The sequence below is a fragment of the Electrophorus electricus genome, chromosome 16, assembly GCF_041902795.1.
Source record: "Electrophorus electricus isolate QZ-2024a chromosome 16, ASM4190279v1, whole genome shotgun sequence".
NCBI lineage: Eukaryota > Metazoa > Chordata > Actinopteri > Gymnotiformes > Gymnotidae > Electrophorus > Electrophorus electricus.
In genome coordinates, this window is record NC_137512.1 from 18,816,680 (window position 1) to 18,836,444 (window position 19,765).

General features: G+C 44.0%; 2 protein-coding genes across 12 annotated transcripts in view; one reads left to right on the forward strand and one right to left on the reverse strand.

Annotated features, from left to right (window-relative positions):
• Nucleotides 1–688: 688 nt before the first annotated feature.
• Nucleotides 689–8,700, reverse strand: grxcr1a (glutaredoxin and cysteine rich domain containing 1 a). 2 transcript variants are annotated; one of them, XM_027022738.3, is made up of 4 exons: nt 5,638–8,700; nt 3,571–3,810; nt 3,250–3,315; nt 689–2,145 (listed from the first exon to the last, which is right to left on the reverse strand). In XM_027022738.3, exons 1-4 carry the CDS (start codon nt 6,028–6,030, stop codon nt 1,966–1,968), a joined length of 879 nt encoding a protein of 292 aa, XP_026878539.1. In that variant the 5' UTR covers nt 6,031–8,700; the 3' UTR covers nt 689–1,965. The 2 variants fall into 2 exon arrangements, with proteins under 2 accessions (XP_026878539.1, XP_081555612.1); XM_081699486.1 differs by lacking the exon at nt 689–2,145 and having other exon boundaries at nt 2,983–3,315.
• A 2,830-nt stretch (nt 8,701–11,530) lies between these two features.
• atp8a1 (ATPase phospholipid transporting 8A1) overlaps nt 11,531–19,765 on the forward strand; it is a 92,783-nt gene continuing 84,548 nt past the window's right edge. For all 10 annotated transcript variants that reach the window (XR_014117450.1, XR_014117451.1, XM_081698585.1 and 7 more), the window contains exon 1: nt 11,531–11,829. Coding sequence is in view for 8 of the 10 variants with exons in the window: in XM_081698585.1 (XP_081554711.1) it covers nt 11,781–11,829 (49 nt within the window). In the remaining 2 variants the exon portion in view is untranslated. The remainder of the gene's footprint in view (nt 11,830–19,765) is intronic.

Consider the following 19,765-nt stretch of genomic DNA (forward strand, 5'->3'; position numbering starts at 1 on the left):
TATGACAGCACAGAGACCCACTTCACAGTCACTACAGCATGCATGTGGCATAGCAGATGGCTGCCAAGGTGTGACATCTGTAAAGAGGAGACGCATCAGGGTGTTTGTGAGCCTTCCTAAATTGGATGAACTGTACAACATCAAGGAGAGGACGTGTACTCGGTAAGACAAATCATATTGCTCATGGTTGACATGTTACCACTTGAGTTTAAGATTGTACCCTGCTGTCTTTGTAATGTATGTTTCATTATATATTTAATTAATTACTGTTTACCAACATACAGTGCAGTGAATAAATAGGCAATGACAATTTTGACTCTTCATCACCTTGAATTGTATCTGACTGAGGCTAAAGCACTGAATGCTTATACACTATGACAAAGGGAAGAACATGCAGAATGCTTTACATTGAGAGAGTTTACATCTTCGTGGAGGAATCACATCCCTTTTCAAATATTGCCCCTTAATTAAGTGAATAAATGATGAGAATTCTAATTAAAAAGTTTAGAATTCTGGTACTAAATTCTTCAGAATTTTTGAGTTGCCAGAAGTTTGTGACTCCGACATCCGTAGATACTGGATCTTGCGCCTGTAATGCACCCTTTTTTCCCCTCAGTTACAAGTGCTTTCAGTCTTGGGTTCAGGAATGTAAACTGCATTCTTAATGCAATGTAGATCAGGTGGCTTACTTGTGGATACAGAAGGACATTCCACTTCTCGACCCTGAGAAACTCCACAGTACTGCTGCAAAGTAATGTGTTGTCCACCGGAGTTTAGGACATCTGGGTGGATAGAACCTGTTAGTATGCTTCGTCACACTTGAGAATTCATCCTGCCGCAACGGTAAATGCATGTCCCCATGTTTCGCAGATGAGGTGGCATGCTTTGGGTCACACAACAGCTTGTGATCGCTTTAAAACAATTTTACCTACCTAAAAGGCTTTGTGTCACAATGCCCGGCCTTCTTATGTTCAAGTGGTTTTTACCTCACAGTTTAACATTACAAACTTGTGCCCTTTGACACTTGTGGTAGGTTGTTTACTGCTGCTAAGTTTACCAGAGTGTTGTTGCTTCTTCAGAGCATTTTATTTTGACAATTCAAAGGTTTCTGTCTAGTGTGTTTTGATTTTTCAGCACACTCTTTAGTTGAAAACTTCAGAGTCATGGTTTCAGCATTGTTCAAACCCTAATGACTGATCTGTGTACCTTAATACAATGGTTCTTTTGGGAAATATAACGGTCTTTTTGTGTCAGTTTGATTGAATGTTCAGTCTTTGTCCCAATGGAAAGTTAATTTAATTCCAACTTAACTTGTCCAGATTCGATATAATAATTTGATTTCAGGACAAGATAATAAATTCTATTAATTCTGGATGAAACTATATAATCTTACCTTAAAATTAACTGCAAATGGATGTTAAATTCTCTTTTCTATTCATTCATTTTATACTCATTCTTTAATTTCAGCACTACAGGGGATATATGGCAAGGTAAACAGTTCAGTTTTGGCTCTTTATATTCCTGGATCCCACAGAGTGTGTTCTGTATCTCAGATTTCACGTCGACGGTTTTGTTACTTGCTCACAGCATTGAAGAGTAATATCCCACAGGCAGCCAGACAGTAATCTGAAAATAACTACTGCTCTAAAAACGATATGCCCTAGCAAAAAAATGACCTGATAAGCGAATCATATTATGTACACAAAATATAGACGAGGAAGAGTGACCTTTGACAGATGGCTTTTTTTTTTTCTTACAAAATTTACTGACAATCCCCACAGGAGGGGAAAAAAGGAGAAAAAAACAGTAATTGTCTCTCTTTCAGGTGCAGTGCCTTGCATGGCCAACAGGGTGAGGGGTAAATGGCGTGGTGGGTTGACTAGGGTGGTGGTGGGGTGTGAGGAATGGGAAGGTGAGGTGATTGGGTGGGGGCACTGGTAGGTGGGCAGGCACTTGTAGAGGACCTCAGTGGGAGCAGCTGGGACATGGTCGAAGTCCGTTTTCATTGCAGGCAGTGCACTTGAGAGCTTTGAAGGAGTCTGTGAAGCAGTTCCTGAACACAGACATTTTACTGCCATGGCACATTGGGCAGGGTACAAAGGCGAAACCCCCGCACGTCTGGCATGTGTGGGGATGCTGTACCCTCTACGGAGCAAAACACACACGCACACATGCACAAACATAGACATGTGAGAAAGGCAGCGAGGACTAATCTGATCACAGTCTGTGAACATAAGATGCACCTGCATTCATGAACATAATCTGACATGCACACAGATGCAGTGAGGAACCTCTTGGGCTGTGGCAGTGTTTATGTGTATATGGGGCGGGGAGTGTTAGAACAGCTCCAGGACTTTGGCTTTCTTCGTGGGTCTGAGTCATATCAGTGCATGACTCACTAATGCTGAATGGATGTATGAGAATGTGAGTGTGGGTTTATGTGTATCAGTGAGAATGCTGGTTCATATACTGAATCAATATTGCTATTATCCATTATTCATATGACATTTATTGATGTCTATCCATAATTTATGAAAATTCACTCATGTATTATTCATACTTAATCATGTCATATCTCAAAGCCAGTCATTCCAGCCACCACTGGAGATTCACGTAGTCTAAACCTTTTTAACTATTTGACTATTTGACTTTTACTCTTTTCAAGATGTTAAGTGGGAGCTCAAGAATTCACTTCCAATCTCAGGGCTGACTGTTTACATGGTATATCAAACAAAAAATGAATTCAGTACAATTAGAAATAGTGTCCAGTGCCCATTTAATGCCATTCTACACTCTACACTAATACATTTAATACAGTCTACACTATACATTATTCAGGGAGTACTTTTTAAATCTGTTTCTGAGTTTTACCTGCATACTGTATTGATTCATTACACGGTAAATCCAAATGTAGCACCTGAAAGGAAGCTTAATAAAAAACCCACTGCACAATTGTGTGGCGTGTGTGTATGATCTGCTGCAAGGCCTGTTGCAAACCCTATTGCATACAGCTAGTACAACCTACCAATACACTGTGTAGTTTGCCAACTGGGTATTTCTAAAATACCATAGGAAACTGTGTAGCTGAAGTGTGGCAAACTGAGTTCTACTATTTGAGGGTATGAGGTGAGTATTATTTATTTTACTATTTCTTTTTTTTCTTTTTTTTTTTACTTTTTTTTTTTTTCTTTTTTTTTTACTGGTTTTCCATTGCTTGTTACATGCAGATGATAAACAAAGGAGTTTTACCTCAATTTTGTTTAGGAGATCCTGCAGTTTCCCTGATTCGTTCATACCCAGTATTTTCTCTGCACCCTGCAAGAAATAAACAGCCTTTTGTACATTGACTGTGTCTGTAAATTGTCCTATCCCAACCAGATAGGTAGAAATGTTCCAATGTTTATATGCAAACATTACAATACAAAATAGTTATTTCCTTTCTAACATACTTATGCAACCATCATTGGACATAATGAACAAAATATACACAAAAAATACACACTATTCTAATACAGCCGAAGAAGAATAAAGCGTGAAGTGTCCTACAGACTTTCTGGAGTGAGCACTGACCCCCAGGTAGTGTCCGTCGATGAAGACCATGGGGAGAGAGGGCAGCTCCGCTACGCGTCTGCAGCGGGCCTCCAGCTCCTTGCCGTACTCGCTGTCCAGAGCAATGTTCTTCTCCAAGAACTTCACCCTGTGGTTCTGAAAGATCTTCCGCACCAGCTCACAGCGCTCAAACGTCGTACGGACCACGCGGAGGCTGGTGGTGTAGATCACGATCCTCCCAAACTCTAAAGGCAGCTCAGGCTTGGGTGTAGTTGAAGAGAACAGAGAACAAATAATAATTATTATTATTATTGATAATGGAAATGGCATCAGAAAAAAATTATATCTTTGATCTCCTACTGACAGTATCGAGCTAACTATAACTGAGACTTCAGTAAATGACCTACTACTACTACTACTACTACAACAATAACAAATTGTTTGAGCTTGGCAGTGCAAGTGGTGATGGGATTTTATCAGCTGTTGTGATTTTAGGCATTACTACTTTCTTAGACTTATGAGATCGAGTTAAAGTGTAAAGTAGACAAGTGTAAATCAAATACTTCACAATGTGATGTGAGATATACTGAGGAAAACTAAGTTACTCTCAAGAGTGTGTATGACTAAACAACTTTATAGTTCCTCTTCCTTCCACAGACCCACAGATATTTCCATATAATTGAATTAGCTATTATATGTTAGATGCAGGTTAGTAATAGATTACCACCTTGTAGTGCTGCTTGTAAGCACTTTGTCATGTGTCTTTAACTTGCTAATAACAGCCAATGACGGCATGTTTTATAGAGTGGTGCTGATCATAAGTGCTCTAAATCACAGTCTAAAATTTCAGGGAAGAGCAGTGCAAGTTCCAGAATTAAATTTAAAACCTCTAAAGAGTTTCAAAATGTGTTTCTCTCTGAAACATTGCACTTTGCTTTGAAAGTAATAGCCAGAAATCTGACCCCACCCCCGCTTTGTCAGATAATTTGTCCTTACTTGTGCAAACCATGCAATAGAAAGTCCATAATATGTTTCAAATGCCTCCACATTAAAGGATTGTATTAGCATTTTAAATGTTTTAAAAATCCATAAATTATATCCGAACTCAAATTATTAATCTGCTGTGATGGATTCCGCATAATGGCTTTGGGATTAGTCCCTCATAATGGGATTGTCCGTACTGTTTCAGTAATTTCATACTGTCCAGATTTATTCTCATTTCATATGCTTTTCTCTGGATTTTTATGTGTTTCTTGGCAGAAAAAAATCTTAACAGAGCAACTTTGGACTACAGGGCCAGTGAAACACTGCAGTGTGTTTGGATTAAGATCACAAAGACCAGCGGTGAAACTCCTAGTGTTAGCTGTTCAATTCAAACTTAATACAAGAAATAACTGGTTTACTCTAAAGAAATGCTTCGTATTAATCAAATCTTTTAACTGATTTTTTTTTTTTGGTTGTATGTGGGAATAGTGAGGTGAGTCAGTAGGTAAGGTGAGTAAAGAAAGAATTAATTCTAAAACCATTTGATTTAACCAGTCAGATTGGATTTAACAGTGCACTTGGGTCAAATTGTAAAACTGAACTGAATTTGATATCAGACAAAATCTTTCTGTGACCTCAGTGAGCAGAAAGTGGAAGTTGTATTCATTAAATTGATTAGCTTAGCTAAAACACTTAAAGAAATGTATCATTAATCTTTAATTATGTCCTCTGAGACAGCTCATTTGTCCAGCCAAAGCATGAGTGAGAGAGGACCTGTAACTAATCGCTGCTCAAGAAGGAGACTCTAGCCCTTGTAAAGAAGTGCTGATAGTCAATTCTGAGAATAGTTTAACTTTACAAGTTGTTGGAATTTGAAATGACCAAGGAGCTAGTTTTCTTCTACTGTATGAACCCATAGCAATTTGCCATGACATTAACCATGACACAGGACAACAAATCAAGTTCAAGTTCTGTTAACAAGAGACACAATAAGCAAGTGTTTCTGAAATGAAATCAAATATTCAGGCGGTTTGACATGTTCGACTTGCACCCTGCATAATCCTGGGTGCCCTCTGACTCCGCTTCTGTCTGGTGGCTACTCACCCCTGCATCTTTATTCAGGCTGTCGAATAGTATTTGGCCGGCGCTCACTTTGTGCTTGACGCCACGCACTGTGCCGTTCTTGCTCAGTATGTTGACTCGTCTGGTGCTCAGCCCCCTGACCTTGTCCTTTGCCCCAGTATACAGGAGCAGGTCATCCAGCTCGCTCTCGCTGTCATCCAGCTCCGCGCCCAGGTAGCCCCCGGCCAGCCCGTTCACCTCCCCGCTGGTGGACGGCGTGCTCGCCCGGTCTGCCTCCGAACTGCTGGTACAGTCAGAGTCCAGGGAGTCAGACGGGCCCTCGTCCTTAAACATCTCCTTCAGGACTCGGCCGCTGTTGCCCGAGGCCACACGGAACCTCACGCTCTTGCGTGGCTTCAACAAAGCCCCCTCCATCGGAGACCCCCAGCGGTGCTTACATCTCCCGCAGAACACGTTGCTTTATTCCGCTGGTGTCGCACCCAAGAATGCAGGGTTAGCCTTTACTTCCCCATGCTTACCTGTAGGGAACCCTAGTGGCCTTGTGGGGCTTCGGGACAAGGCTGAGCTCTGAGGTGGACGTCAGCGGCCTCGCTGCCACTGTTCCCAAACGTGTTAATAATGCATGTGGCTCTACCATGGTTACTGAAAAAGCCAGCCATGAGGAAACTGATAGTGCTCTTTAAATATTTATCATGCTTTTTTTAATCTCTGATGCGTTTTTCTCTCTCAACATGTTTATTTTCTTGCTTAGTAGTGTTGAAACAGATGTATAAAGAACATACAGACACCATCAACTTTATTTGAAAAACCTGATTTGTGCTTCCTCACACTGGCCATTGTATTAGGGCCGTCTTCTATGTGCACTTTACAGTCTGCAGCTTACCTGCTAACAGGCACAACCTGTGAGCCACTCTCTACCCTGCTGATCACTTTTTTTTTCAATTTCTTTTCACAGGACCACTGCTGACCGGATAATGATTGGATGGTGGATTATTTTCAACCCAGTAATGAGACTGACAGGGTGTAGCATGGGTGTGAGTGTATCAGGTACTGTGTGTGGCTGGAGTTTTTACTTGTCACGCTCATTGGTGGATCACCTCAGCTAACAGCAGACCTGTGGTCAGAAACTTACCACTGATGAAGGGCTAGAGGATGGTGAACACAAACTGTGCCCGGCAGCAGATGGGCTGTGGACTCTAACTGGCCATTTACAACGTGTTTTTAATAATTAAATAAATCTCTCCGATTAAGGCTGTGGTGAGTGTGTGTATAGGGGACACTGTTACACGAACCACAATCCGAAAACTAATCGCTCTTAAGGTGCTTGAACGAATGTTTTGTTAAACACATCAAACTGGTGGTTCCAAGCTAATTCTCGTTTCTGATTTATATTTTTTAATATGTATATGTCAAGAGATGCAGTGATTTTGGTGTATAATTTATTTAAACACTGGTATATGACATTGTCCAAAACAACCTTATGCTGGCTGTTCCATCATACTTACAGCACCGGGGGAGCCGTTTATGCACATATACCACTTAGTGAGATTAGACTGGACCCGCTCCCACGCACCTGCTGCGCACTGACTGAATATATGCCATATGGAGAAACTTAGTTGTGCTCTAATTGGCTGGAGCTTTCCTCCCTGCTCGTTCCTGTGCGGTCAGCAAGGACCAGCCAGGCAGCTGCTAACGGAGTAGTTCCGCCCAGCATGCCTCATTCAAGCATCTTAATACTAACGTCCATGTTTTGCCACTGGTGAGGAAATGTCTCTCTGGACACGTGATACCTCACCTGTGAATTAAATACATTTTATTTTATTAATGGAACAGTTTTATTGTAGCATAATTTTTTATGCCACCACACCAGCTTCTATCCATTGGGAGCACCGCCTCCATCAACCAAACAGTTTTTTTGTTGTTGTCTTTTGCTGTCTTTCAGTTTGCACTGTGTCAGAGCATCAGCACACATTTAGAAGAGGGTTTTTGTTTTGTTTTGTTTTCTCTCGAGCTTGAACTGCTGTATCAGAAGGAGTGGTCTAGCGTTCTACTTTATTGCCAAACTGTGACAAATACAAGACATTGCGGCTGTGCACTCCCAGTCAACCCGGCCTCGCCCAAAGCACTTTCTCAGTAATCTCATTTACCCATGACCACAGGCAGTTAGCTGATACACTTTAACCATCTTAAATGCGACAGACGAATGTCCCCTCAATAGGTTCAGTAAGAAGAAAGATCGGTACGTCACTGTATTTCACGACAAAGGTCTTCGGAATGGTTAATGCCAGCCTGACGAGCTGATTTAAAGAGGGCTGTGGCCAATTCGTGCCTCATTAAAATTGATTGAGTCGCTGGGCCGTTGTGAGCCATGACCTGACCAGGACATTTCGGCTGTGTGTAGTAATGATAATCATATACTTTAATCTCCCGCTATTGCTGCAGCAGTTCTCCCCCTGTCTCTACTGCCAAATGCTCAGGTCCAATTTCCTTTTTTCGATTTACTGTCATTGTCATCGCCGGTGACTTGAGAGGCTGTTGGTTAACTAGTAATTAGTAAACTTAACTATATTAGTACACTAATAGACAACTGTATTTGTACTAATTGGTAAACATAACTGTACAAGCAGACAGTAATCACCAATATTTGCTACTATTATGCCAAATATTTGCCATACAACAATAAATTACGAAATTAATCAGAATGCTTCTAAATAAGTGATGGTAAAATGTTGAAAACGTTCATGTAAAGAACTTGTTTTGACCAGCAGAGGTCAGACACTGATCTACCTGCTCATTGAATTGCAGCTGCCTCCTTTTAGCAGGAGCAAAGGGAGGGGGGGGAGTAAATACAGATCTGTCCTTTGAAGCTTGGATCAAGAGGAAATCGCATTCATCAGAGAAAAACAGCATAAGAAAAACGATTCAACTCATTTGTATTCTTCCAGCGATTTCATTTGGTTTAAATATGCAGCTCTGACTTGGACACCAAAAAACAAAAACAATCACGCATACAAAAAAATGTATTTAAAGTTCTCATTGAAACCTTCCTTGGTTTTCTTACAACATAAAACTTTATTTCTTCTTACCTTCTGCTTAACACCAGCACCCCCGACATACCACCGTTACCACCAAAATAAGCTTGCTTAATGTGATAAGTGTATTTTATAAGTCAGATGACTTACATATCTCTGTTGCCTCTGTAGTTTTACATCATTCTTATTAATCTGCTGTTATTTTTCATTTGTGTTTATGCAGATTTCTTATGCAATGACACTAAATATAAGTCTGCCAGTGACTTTTGGGTACATCAGACTCAGTTTAGAAATACACCAGGGGAAAAAAAAACAAACAAAACTTTGAGTGAATCCAAGATAAGTGCAATGTTTATGCTACATCTACCAGTCATGAGTCTGGCCCCCCAGTGAACTACAGTCTCCACCAAGAAGCCTGGCACATAGCAGCTGAATAAAGAGAGGTGGTGTGTGTGTTAATTAGCCCCAATATCAATATCTGCTGACCCCACTGTCCCCTAAGGTCCAGGCTTTGTTATCGTAGTGAAAACTCAGCACTAGAATATTTGCTGCGGGTTGGGGGGCTTCGATCAGGGCGGAGAGGATGGGAAATTTAAAAACATCCATTTTTTTTTAAATCCTAAGAACAGCCCTAAAAGCATGCTTGAACACAGACCACTGCAGATTTCTAAGAGTCAGTGCCGGCTTGAGTTTTGTCACGTTACTACATGCCAGTAGATATTTTTAGTTTAGCGCACACAGGGCCTCCACCCTGCCTCTTGTGGTGGGGCTCCAGAATGTTGCACTACACCACTGGTCACCAATCACACAGGAAACAGGAAGTGAGGTGCTTTACGTTCGTTGTTATGGTTCTCGTTGGCTGTGCTCGAATTTCGTCAGCAGCGTGCACCCATCCTACAGTAAGACCATCGGATTTGCATATGTTTGCATATGCAGATGTGTGGACTCTGAGCCATGTGGAACATGGATGTGATGCATGCTCTTTCACCGCAGCCTGGGCCAGTCATTTGCAGCTGTAGCTCTGCCATGCATTTACAAAAACTGCAGGGCTCTGATGGCCCGATGGTTAGCAGGCAAGAGCATCCTGACTGACGTATCAGAGTCACAGCCTCCAGTGCCACTTTGTTTTCAGTAGATGTAATTTTAGTCCCTACTGCAATAAGGGTAAGATGCTAAAGTGCAAGTAAAATGGATGCAGACAGCTAGTATAATGTAATGTTATAGATGCAAGATAAACAAAATAGTCCTGAACCACAGCAGATGCACACGGGTAATTCCCACCTTATTAAGCTATCACTGGTGGTGATGTTTCTGGTTGGAGGACTTTGTGTCTGTTAGTGCTTTTTCTCTCTAAGCAGTCTTGACAGTGAAGAACACTGAAGTGAAGAAATCAATGCATCAGTGTCTACACGTCTCCTGATCGTTGGAATCTGGCAGATCTTCCTAACGCCATCGCTCTGGAGAGAAGCAGAAGCAGTGTTGACTTTCCAGGGTTATTTATTTCTAAAATGAAGACTAGTGAACAGGTGGTGTCAGTTCAATTCCAAGAAACCCATCTTTGGTCATCAAATACATCATAGTCGAAATGTGTGTTCCAGTAACACCCTCAGCAAGCAGCATGATACTGATGGGAGTGCCCCATACTGGTGTGTGTGTGTGTGTGTGTGTGTGTGTGTGTGTGTGTGTGTGTGTGTGTGTGTGTGTGTGTGTTTGTGATCATGAGGGTCATCCGTGTGTGTGTGTGTGTGTGTGTGTGTATGTGTGTAAATATGTTTGCACAAATTTGGAGCATGAGTCATTATTTAGACTGATATGAGCCCAAACATAAAACCAGCACACACATAATCAAAGAGGCAGGCTTCTTGTCCCTGTTGCTAGGCAACCAGTGGATCCATGGACCCAAAATCTCTGTGAGAATGCTTTCTTAGGTGGAGGGGGAGACTGCAAATCACTGGAAATGACTGCACCAATAATGACACCCAGTAATGAGTCATATTGCTATAAAGATATGTAGTTTGTATTAAGAACATTATCCATGGGTTGTTGGGTTTTTTTTAATTTCACATTAAAAAAAAATATTTCACATTAAAAAATAATCAAGGTTTTCGGATATCATATGATCTCCTTGTCATTAAGCCTCTGTAATATGAGTTTCCACCATTACATTTTAGGAGAAAGGAAAACCTAGCATGCAATGTGTTCTGAATTACTGAATTAAGTATCAGTAGCCTCCTCGTATGAAAAGACCTAGCTGCAGTATTACAAAATACAGTAATAGTTGACGAAATGTATTTATTTTTTCTATCTGTTATCATTGTCACTTTTGTGAACCAATTACTGTATACCAAAAAAACCAACATTACCTAAAAGATACCGTTATAAAGCTCGTAAATAGTGGTAAGACAAGGTAAACCGCCTTGATTTATTTGTTGTATCTGATTGGATTGTTGACTGCAAAGGAAGGCAATAATTAATATTATTATCTGACTGGAAGGTTTAAGCAGAAACATTTGTCGTGATCGCTCAAGGCCTTGCGATAAAGGAACCAGTGGGCCGTCATTGTCCCTCCGCAATCCCCCCTCTCGAAACAATGAGTAACTGCAGCGGGGAATCTCCACAAGGGCCCGCTACACATCGCTAATGCTGGGAGAATCCTCCTACTGTTCACATTTTGTTTTACAACAATTACAAAGCCGTTTTAAAGCTTTGCGTCGAAATTGCTATTAAGATTGCGTCGTTAACGTTTGAGTCTCTCGTAGGTATCGATTTCAAAGGCGAAACGATAAACACACGCTCGTCGTGCGGACACGTTTCCCCTCTGGCCTCGGAATGGTACACTCCAGCTCGTAAAGCGGCACTGGTTTGACGCTATTCCGTTTCAAGCGCGTCATCGATCCTCGCGTGCGGACGACCGCTTTCACTGGGAGCCAGCGAGACCGATGTGCTTCGTTGACAAACAATGAGTATCCGTCAGAAATAAATGGTTGCCAGACGCGGTGGGTTGGGGGTGTGTGTGGGGAAACGCTACTTTGTTGACGACGAGCGGCACTAAAATTCCCGGCCAGAAAAGCACGAAGAGCGTGAGCCGCGTCTGACAGGTGCCGTCCCTCGGCTCGGTTCAAATGCGGCGAGATGCCGCCTGTGCAGAGAACCATGTCAGATCTGCGCTCCCGTGCCGAAGGTAAAGAAGCGGCTCGTTTGCCGTGTGAAATATTTTTTCCCTTCATGCTTGTGCAACGTGCCGGTTATGTTTGTGCTTGCGCGACATTTCGCGGTGCACAAACTGTTGCCGAGGAGTTACTAAGATGCTGCGGTGGCATTTTTGTACGCGGCTTGTGTGTCCGACCTACAAGTTGTTGCTGTGTCCGGCTGGCTGGTTAATATTTTGTAACTTGGTCGCTATGTCAGGTTGGGGAGACACGGCAGCAAGCCACTCATCGCTGCACGTTTGCTGCAGAAAGAGAAATCGCTGCATTTGAGAGAGGGAAAAAAAAGTCCTAATCCTCGTCCCGAATAATATTTAGTGCTTGTTGCTCGTGTGAAATGAAATGTGTGAGTGTGACTCGTTTTCTACCATCGCTGTTTCTGGAGATGGTTAAAGGTGGTTTGCTTAAAATGTAAAGAATCACATGTTCGTTTGTGTGAATTCACAGCCGAAGCTTGTGCACATTGCTGGAAGCTAAGCTACCAATCACTGAAACGTCCCCTGACTACTCCACGCCCATCAGCCTGCTCACCCTTAAGAGAAGCGTTCATTATATGTGCTTGGCTTCATCAGCGTTTGGTTAAAGTTACTGTGTTTTTTTGTTTTTGTTTTTTTTTTTAAATATATTTTAACTGTATTGGACTGAAGAAGGTAATATAATGAGCATCACCTAGTTGTTCAAATCGAGAGCTTCACAGGTTGCTCACATTTTGGAGTGTGTGGATAACTGACTTCTCCTTTTCATTTCCTCTTTGTGCTCTGAATGCAGGTCTGAGGAATTTGTGTGATTTGCAAGATGTACAAGAGGGATGTGGGGTTGAAGGTTGTGCAGCTGACGCTCAGACCCGTATTGATCGGGCCAGCCAGTTGTCTCTATTTGTCTGCACTTCAGCTGAAATAGCATGTCCAGAGCGACCGCTGTGCCCCCTCAGACACAAGCAAACTGGTTTTTGCTTGCCGTTTGATGTCGAGGCTGTGTGTGTGTGTGTGTGTGTGTGTGTGTGTGACAGATGTAAACTGCCCATAGCTTGTGTTCTAGTGTGAGAATCACCTTCAGTTTTTTGGCTTCATGCAAGTGCCTTGTGGTTTTAAACGCTGTAAACAACTGTGATGTATGAATCCATTTAGGTTATTGATGTGATGCTTGATATTTGTTACATTTGACTCTCTTCCTAGATTTCGGTAGGACTTGAATGTCCACACACCTCTGACCAGTTCAACAAAGCTTTATTTCCGAGACTGCTGTCCCCAGGCTATTAAAACCATCAATAATGCAGTGACTTGCTCCACCATTCTAGTTTTCAGCAGGCCTGCCGTGCCGAGTCGTCCCTCTGGTTTTCCACGAGGCTTCTGGTGGCTGATGCTGTTCCTCACTCCCTCCGCACCTTGTGTGAAAAGTATCCTGTTTGTCTGTGCAAGCGTTTCAAAGCGTGTGGCGATCGATGCAGCCCGTGTGTCTGATCAGGGCTGTGACCTAGCCATGTCCTGACAGAGCTGCTTTTTAAAAAAAATGTATTTATTTATTTATTTTTTTAAAAAAGGTTTATTATAATGCTGCTCATCAGTTTTAACAAGCGGCTCCTGATACGCTGGCCCGCCGTGTGAGGTTTAAACGCTGCTCGGAAGAGGAACCAAACAAATACTTAAAGCCCAATCTCTTCCCCTCCTTCCACCGTCGGCCCGCTAGCCCACCACATGCAGGCGCTCAGGTTCTTTCCTGCGCCACATGCTGCGTGCTATTTTCTAAAAAAAAAAAAAATGCAATAACTTCACTTCCACCTCGTCATCGAGATGTGCGGTGTTGAGTGGTGTTTTTACAGTCCGCCTGTGACACAACACCTGATGCTTTTAACTGTGGAAGTTGCTTTGCAGCTCCCACCCACATTTCTACACATTAATGCAAGTGGATAACTGACCCCAAGCTGTGCTGCAAGAGAAACAGTGAAAGTCAACCGTGCCTCTGTGCTTTGGAAACATGAGTGCAATCAGCAGGGCGAACCGGGGAACTTGCCAAAAGAGCCTTATCAGTTTGATTGTGTGTGCGTGTTGGAGGGGAAGGTGTGGGTGCAGATATGGGAGGTTTGCGACATGGCACCCACAGCCAGGCAGGCTGCAGGGAGGTTGAGTTTTATGAGCTACCGAAGCGCACTCTCACAAAACACAAAATAACGTCATGTGCCAGCATTCTACAGCCTGATTTGCACTGGATCTGAATTCCAGTCCTGAATTCCAGTTCCCCCCCCCCCCCATATCTTTGCTGGAAAAATGCAGCAAGAGTTGTAACATCGGAGACCGCTCGAAAGTTTTCCTCTAACTGATGAGGTGTGCCGGGATGCGGGAAGCAGGCGGAGCACAGGGCACAGGCAGATGAGCCCCCCGCCCCCGGTCTGCTACAGTTTATCAAAGATGGTGCACTGATCTCATCATTCAGGAGGCCACTGTGATGCAGCACGAGCTGAAATGCCACACGTTTCTTTCTTGATCATGTTACTCAATAAATTAAACACTCTTGAAAGCTCTTATTCAGAGGTCTTCAGTGTGGGTGGATAGAAATGATCCTTTTCACCTGTTGCTGTACTGAAGCAATATGCGTGCCTCTGTGTCCAGCCCAACAGGTCACTCCCTGCTGGCACCCATGGCCGCTAGTGCTATGGCAAGCTGACGCGGTTACCACACAAAAATGGAGTGGTGTTAAATCCCCAGACTAGGTGCTGGGAGTGATGCCTGCCCATCTTCCTGAGGCCCACCGGCTTCCCTGCTACTGAGAGCTGGCTGTTCCTCCTGCCTTTCTTCTTCACACACACGTACACTTTGGCACAGTCACCTCATTCAGTATACGGTACAATATACCGTCAGTATACCCTGTATGGACAAAATAAGAAATGGCTTTAAAATGTAAAGAACAACAACAAAAAAAACTGCTGTACAAAGTGTAGAGAAACAATTGTGCCAAAATAGTCAGACAGAAACTGCTGAGGTGAGCAGAAAACGGTAGGTGGTGCAGCAGCAGGTTGGAGCTGGCAGGATTAGAGACGTCAGTGGCCAGGTCTGTCGGGATCCCATCCAGGCTGCCTGTTATGGAGTCTGGTGATCAGATTCTGAAGGCATCTGGTTTTCCCAGAGTGCTGACACCCAACCCCCTCCCCCTGATTCGGAGATGGTGAGCGAAATATCCAGGTGTTGCAGGTTAGTTAAAGGCTGCACCCATGTGGTGGGGTGGCGCTCTGACACAACTTGAGACACAGAAGGCCTGGTACTGATTCTCTTTGAGATGAACATCCATCTCTCAGAAGATAAGCGGGATACGATCAGCCCTTGGTACGCTTAAATCAGTGCTCTGCTTAAAACTCTATTCCACAGTATCAGCCGCAAAGCTCTTAGAAATGTTTTTCTTTTTCTTAGTCTTTATTTGCTCTAGGTTTCAGTAAAGGCTCACACTTACAGGTTCCTCGTGCAGTATGATTGCTCATGCACGTGTGCTGCAGGGAATTTAAAGTTTAGGATTTAAGTGTGAAATCCAGCTGTTCACTTCTCACAATGTTGATGTGTGCATGACTGGTCATACTGCACTGCGAGTCCTTTAATTAATGGCTGTTTACTGTCATGCTAATTTGTGACAGACAAACAATTCTTACTTAATCAAATGTACTGACGTTTGGTCGCCGCCTGTGGTTGGATTAAAATCATATCGTTAAAGGTCTGTGTGTAAAGGCCGTGTTGCAGTTTTGAAGGCGTAACAGCACTCGCTCAGGCGGGTTTCTGAGTCGTTTCAACCAACGTGACGACAGCAGTTTAGTTTCTGTCTCAGGTCATGGGATTTTGTTCCCATTTGGTTTGTTTTAAGGGAAACGCAAGTGTAATACTGCAGAGCTAGTGTGCGCCAACTGCACTGGCTGCGTTAGGCTATAACAAATTTCACTGATGAGGCTACTGCAACAGTAATCAATGCACCATGTATTCCGTTTTATGCCGTTCTGTTCGTTTTAATTTCATTAAATGTTTCCTTTGATGGTTGCACATTTTTATCGATCGATTGGTTGGAGGAGCGTGTGGGTGGAGTGTGGCCTCCTACTACCATGTACAGAGATCTGCTCCATCTTTCATAAACCATAAAACCTCAGTGTTCCCCAGCATGCTCTCGTATCTCTCCTTCCTTCCACTGCGTTTGTCCAGTGCCTTCTCCTGCTCCCTGTGCTGATTCGTCTCATCCCTCCATCTTTTTTTTTTTGGTCTGGCAGCGAACCCACATACGGGGCCGGAGCGTCCCAGCGTCGCCCCGCCCAGCCCCCACCTCCGAATGCAGCAACGGCCCGAATCACGCAGGACCCCCAGGCTTGGCTGGGGAGCTTTCCGTTCGTACAAGAACCGTGCCGCCCCCAGCCTCACAGGCTGCGCGTCCCCTTACTGCCCCGTTCACCACATCCCCATGTTGAAGCCTCTCCTCGTGCTTGCCTCATGAACGTAGATCGGGTTTGTGCTTCCTGAAATATTAATACGAGTAAGTGTTGCGCATGGAAGCAGAGCAGTCATGAGCTTAGTGGATAGAAGAGGCTGAAGGCTCCTAATGCACGTGTGCGCACACAGAGACTCAAACTAGATTAGCCCTTAAAGCTCTCTGTTCGCTTCTGCATTAGAGGTGACCCAGCCTTACAGCCAAATACCCACCCTCTTATCGCTTATCCGTCAGCAAAGTTCTGGTGCTGGGTCCCAGGAGCGAGAGCCGAGTGGTTACGGATCCGGATATGGGCATTCCCTGGGCCGGAAGTCGGCAGATGGCTCTTTTGCGGCGATAGGTTTTGCCTTGAACACATCTGACGTCAGAGAGTGAACTCTCAGCGTTTCCACATGGTACAGGGGCGATTGTCTCATACAAGACAGCAGCAGATTTACATTTATTAGCAGATTAAATGTAAGCAGATGAAGTGAAAGACAGCAAAGTAGTGAATATCTGGAAAATGGTGGTTAAACAACGTTACGGAGTGATGGGGAGACCCTGCCCTTTGGCTGCTGGCGCCATGGGTCCCAGTTTTTGAGCCAGAACAGGCACATTTTTTGTGCTGGTGGAAGTGTAGGTCCGTTTGAGATTCTGACACCGGCACCATGTCAGTGGTAAAGTGTAGACACACACAATTTATTTTAGCACTGCCAAAACCCCTTATGGCAGCGTCCTTTTTACACAGACTATTTATTTATTTATTTATTTATTTATTTATTTATTTATTTATTATTTTTTTAAACAATTTGCTTCGTATGATACCAGTTTAACATTTACCATTGCTGAGGAATCCATGACGGAATAATGATCTGATCTTTGTTCTCACGAAAGTAGTGTTCTGGAGCAGAAATGAAGCGCTAAAGCACGTGGGAGGTATGCTGCCTTACAAGGCCAGCGCAGGAAGCCGCATCCTGCCACTTCTTCTTCTTCTTCTTCTTCTTCTTCTTCTTCTTCTTCTTACTGTTCACAACTTCTCCCAAGAGTTGGCTCACCACTGCGACAGGCAGAGGTATAGCGAATTTCCCTTGCAGTCTGTGGAAGAGAGAGGCATGTTCAGAGATCGTGGATTGCCATTAACTGCTCGCAATCACTCAACATTCCATCTTTGCCCTCATCACTCTTAAGTGCTACTAATTTTTGTTTTGGCACATTTCAGTAGAAGTCGTCTACTAATGAAGCGGTAGTGAATCTAATAACGGTGTTTTTGCCGAGGCTTATTGGCTCTTGGTTGTGTGTTCGGCACTTCAGGCTGAGAGGGTCTGCGAAGGTGCGTTAAACCACTGTTCTAGCTGGATTGCTAGGCAGACAGTGAGGTGTTGATTGGTTCTTTGGTGGGGAGACGGTGAGGTGTTGATTGGTTGAAAGCTCCTTTCACATTGCATCGTCAACACGAGCCACGCTAGCTTCATCATGACCTCCTCCCCCCACCTCCTGCAGCCAGCCCCCTGCACTGCAGTCGGTGCTCTCCTGATCACGCTCGCGATCCCGGATCCGGGCGGTGGGCATGTGACATTTAAACGGCTATTGTATTACCAGCCTGTCGTTGAGGAGCTGCCTGCTATCGGATGACCGTAATAGTGAGTTCCTATTGGGAAAAGGCCATTACGTGCAGCTGTTGCCGCATGTTTGTGATGTGGCTGCTGAAATGTTTTCGTTGAAAAGCAGTGACTGCAAAACCCTAATGCCCCCAAAGAACCCGATCAATCCAACCTGCCATCACCACCAGCAGCTGATCAGCTGGCAAAGCTGCTCATCAGATGTCTCGTCTCTTTTGCCTCTATCTTTTTGTCACAATGACTTTTAATTCGTACGTTGACAGATTCCACATTCAAACGCATGTTGCCAGTGAATCCTACACCTTTTAATAACCCTTTTGTGAATGAACTATTTATGCAAAGACTCAGACAGCAAAGCAACAGCTAAGTGTGCAATTTCTTATAGTGACCTGATGTGGGGGCGGGGCAGTGTACAGGCAAGGCTGTGATTCCTAATGGAGATGTAAATATCCTCAAGTGTGAAGATACCGAACTTGCCTTTTGTCAGTGATTCCTTTTAAAAATCTGTTATGCTGAAGTTCAGGGCCACTGGCTAACATGATCAAAGTGTGCATAAAAGGCTGTGTAAGTGATGGATTGTGTGTGACTATTGTTACTTGTTTGTTCTGCTTCCCACTACTGGCTGTGGTCATTTAACCCCACCCCCAACTTAACCTGCAGGCAAATGCAAGCCAATCACAAATTGGAGGCGGGAGGCTTGTTATATCCCTAGCCAAAGATAATATATACAACCTAAAGTCATAATGATCAATTGTGGGCAGTCTTTAGGGGTTCTTTCTGTAATATCAGCTCACCCTAAATTGTTGTTTGTGGGCCAAGTGGCAGAGTAAACATTAGGACTGCACTACTAACAAAGCACTGTTTTGTGGTTATGCTGCATGTATTGACTACACTTGTTTACATTTGTTGGAATGTGTGAATGGGTGTTTTTGATGAATCACCGTAGAGAGCGTTCATCTGGAATACCTCACATGGTCAGGATGCTTGCAGCGCGCATATACACACAATGTCTTAGAGGGCTCATTTGCATTTCATGGCATTAATTTTTGTTTAGCGATGTTGTGATTACTATTCCCAAATGTATATCATACAGCTCGGGTAAACAGCATCTGCACAGAGTACTGCTAGGGGTTTCATTCAGATTCATCTCATCATAAATATGATAATGCGGTTAATTGATATATAATAATTTGTAGGCCGTATTGTTGAATAGGTTCCCAAATAAGCAGCCATTGCTTGCTTTCTCTTTTCCTCCGTTTTGTTTCCTAACCTCGAAGTGCCTGGTTTGGTAGCGTCGGCCCCTGCCGTCTGTCTCTTTCCAAGTGCCTCGCGTTCTGCAGTGGGCTTGCCTCTGGACTCTGTGCCATGGGCCATTGTCCTGTCTGTCTTTACTTGGACTGTGTAAAGCTCTTTAATGCTGTGCCTCTCCATCTGTGTTCCTGCGTGCCTGAGAGGGCCATGTGGCTCTCTGTCAGAAGCCTCCCTCCTTTTCTCTGCCCTCCAGGATGTTTCGGGGCACCACAGCCGTAAAGAACGTCGACAGCAGGTTCGGGCAGCATGGGGACTGTATGAAGGGGACAGCAGTGAACAAGATGCATTGGGAGAGGCAGGCAAGTGTGAGCGGGCCGGCGGGGGGGAGACGAATGACCCAAGGCGAACGAAAGGAGCAGGGGGGGGTTGGACGTAGAGTAAAGGCCTCAACATGCTTCTCGCAGAGGCAACGGTCACCTGGCTTCGTTTTCACCGCAGTTAGTTCGCATTGCTCGCCGAACAAGCGCAGACGTCATGTGGATACAGCTGGACGGGCTCTGCGGACGAAGACACCACGCAACACAGCCTGTGATCGTTCCCACATACGCGG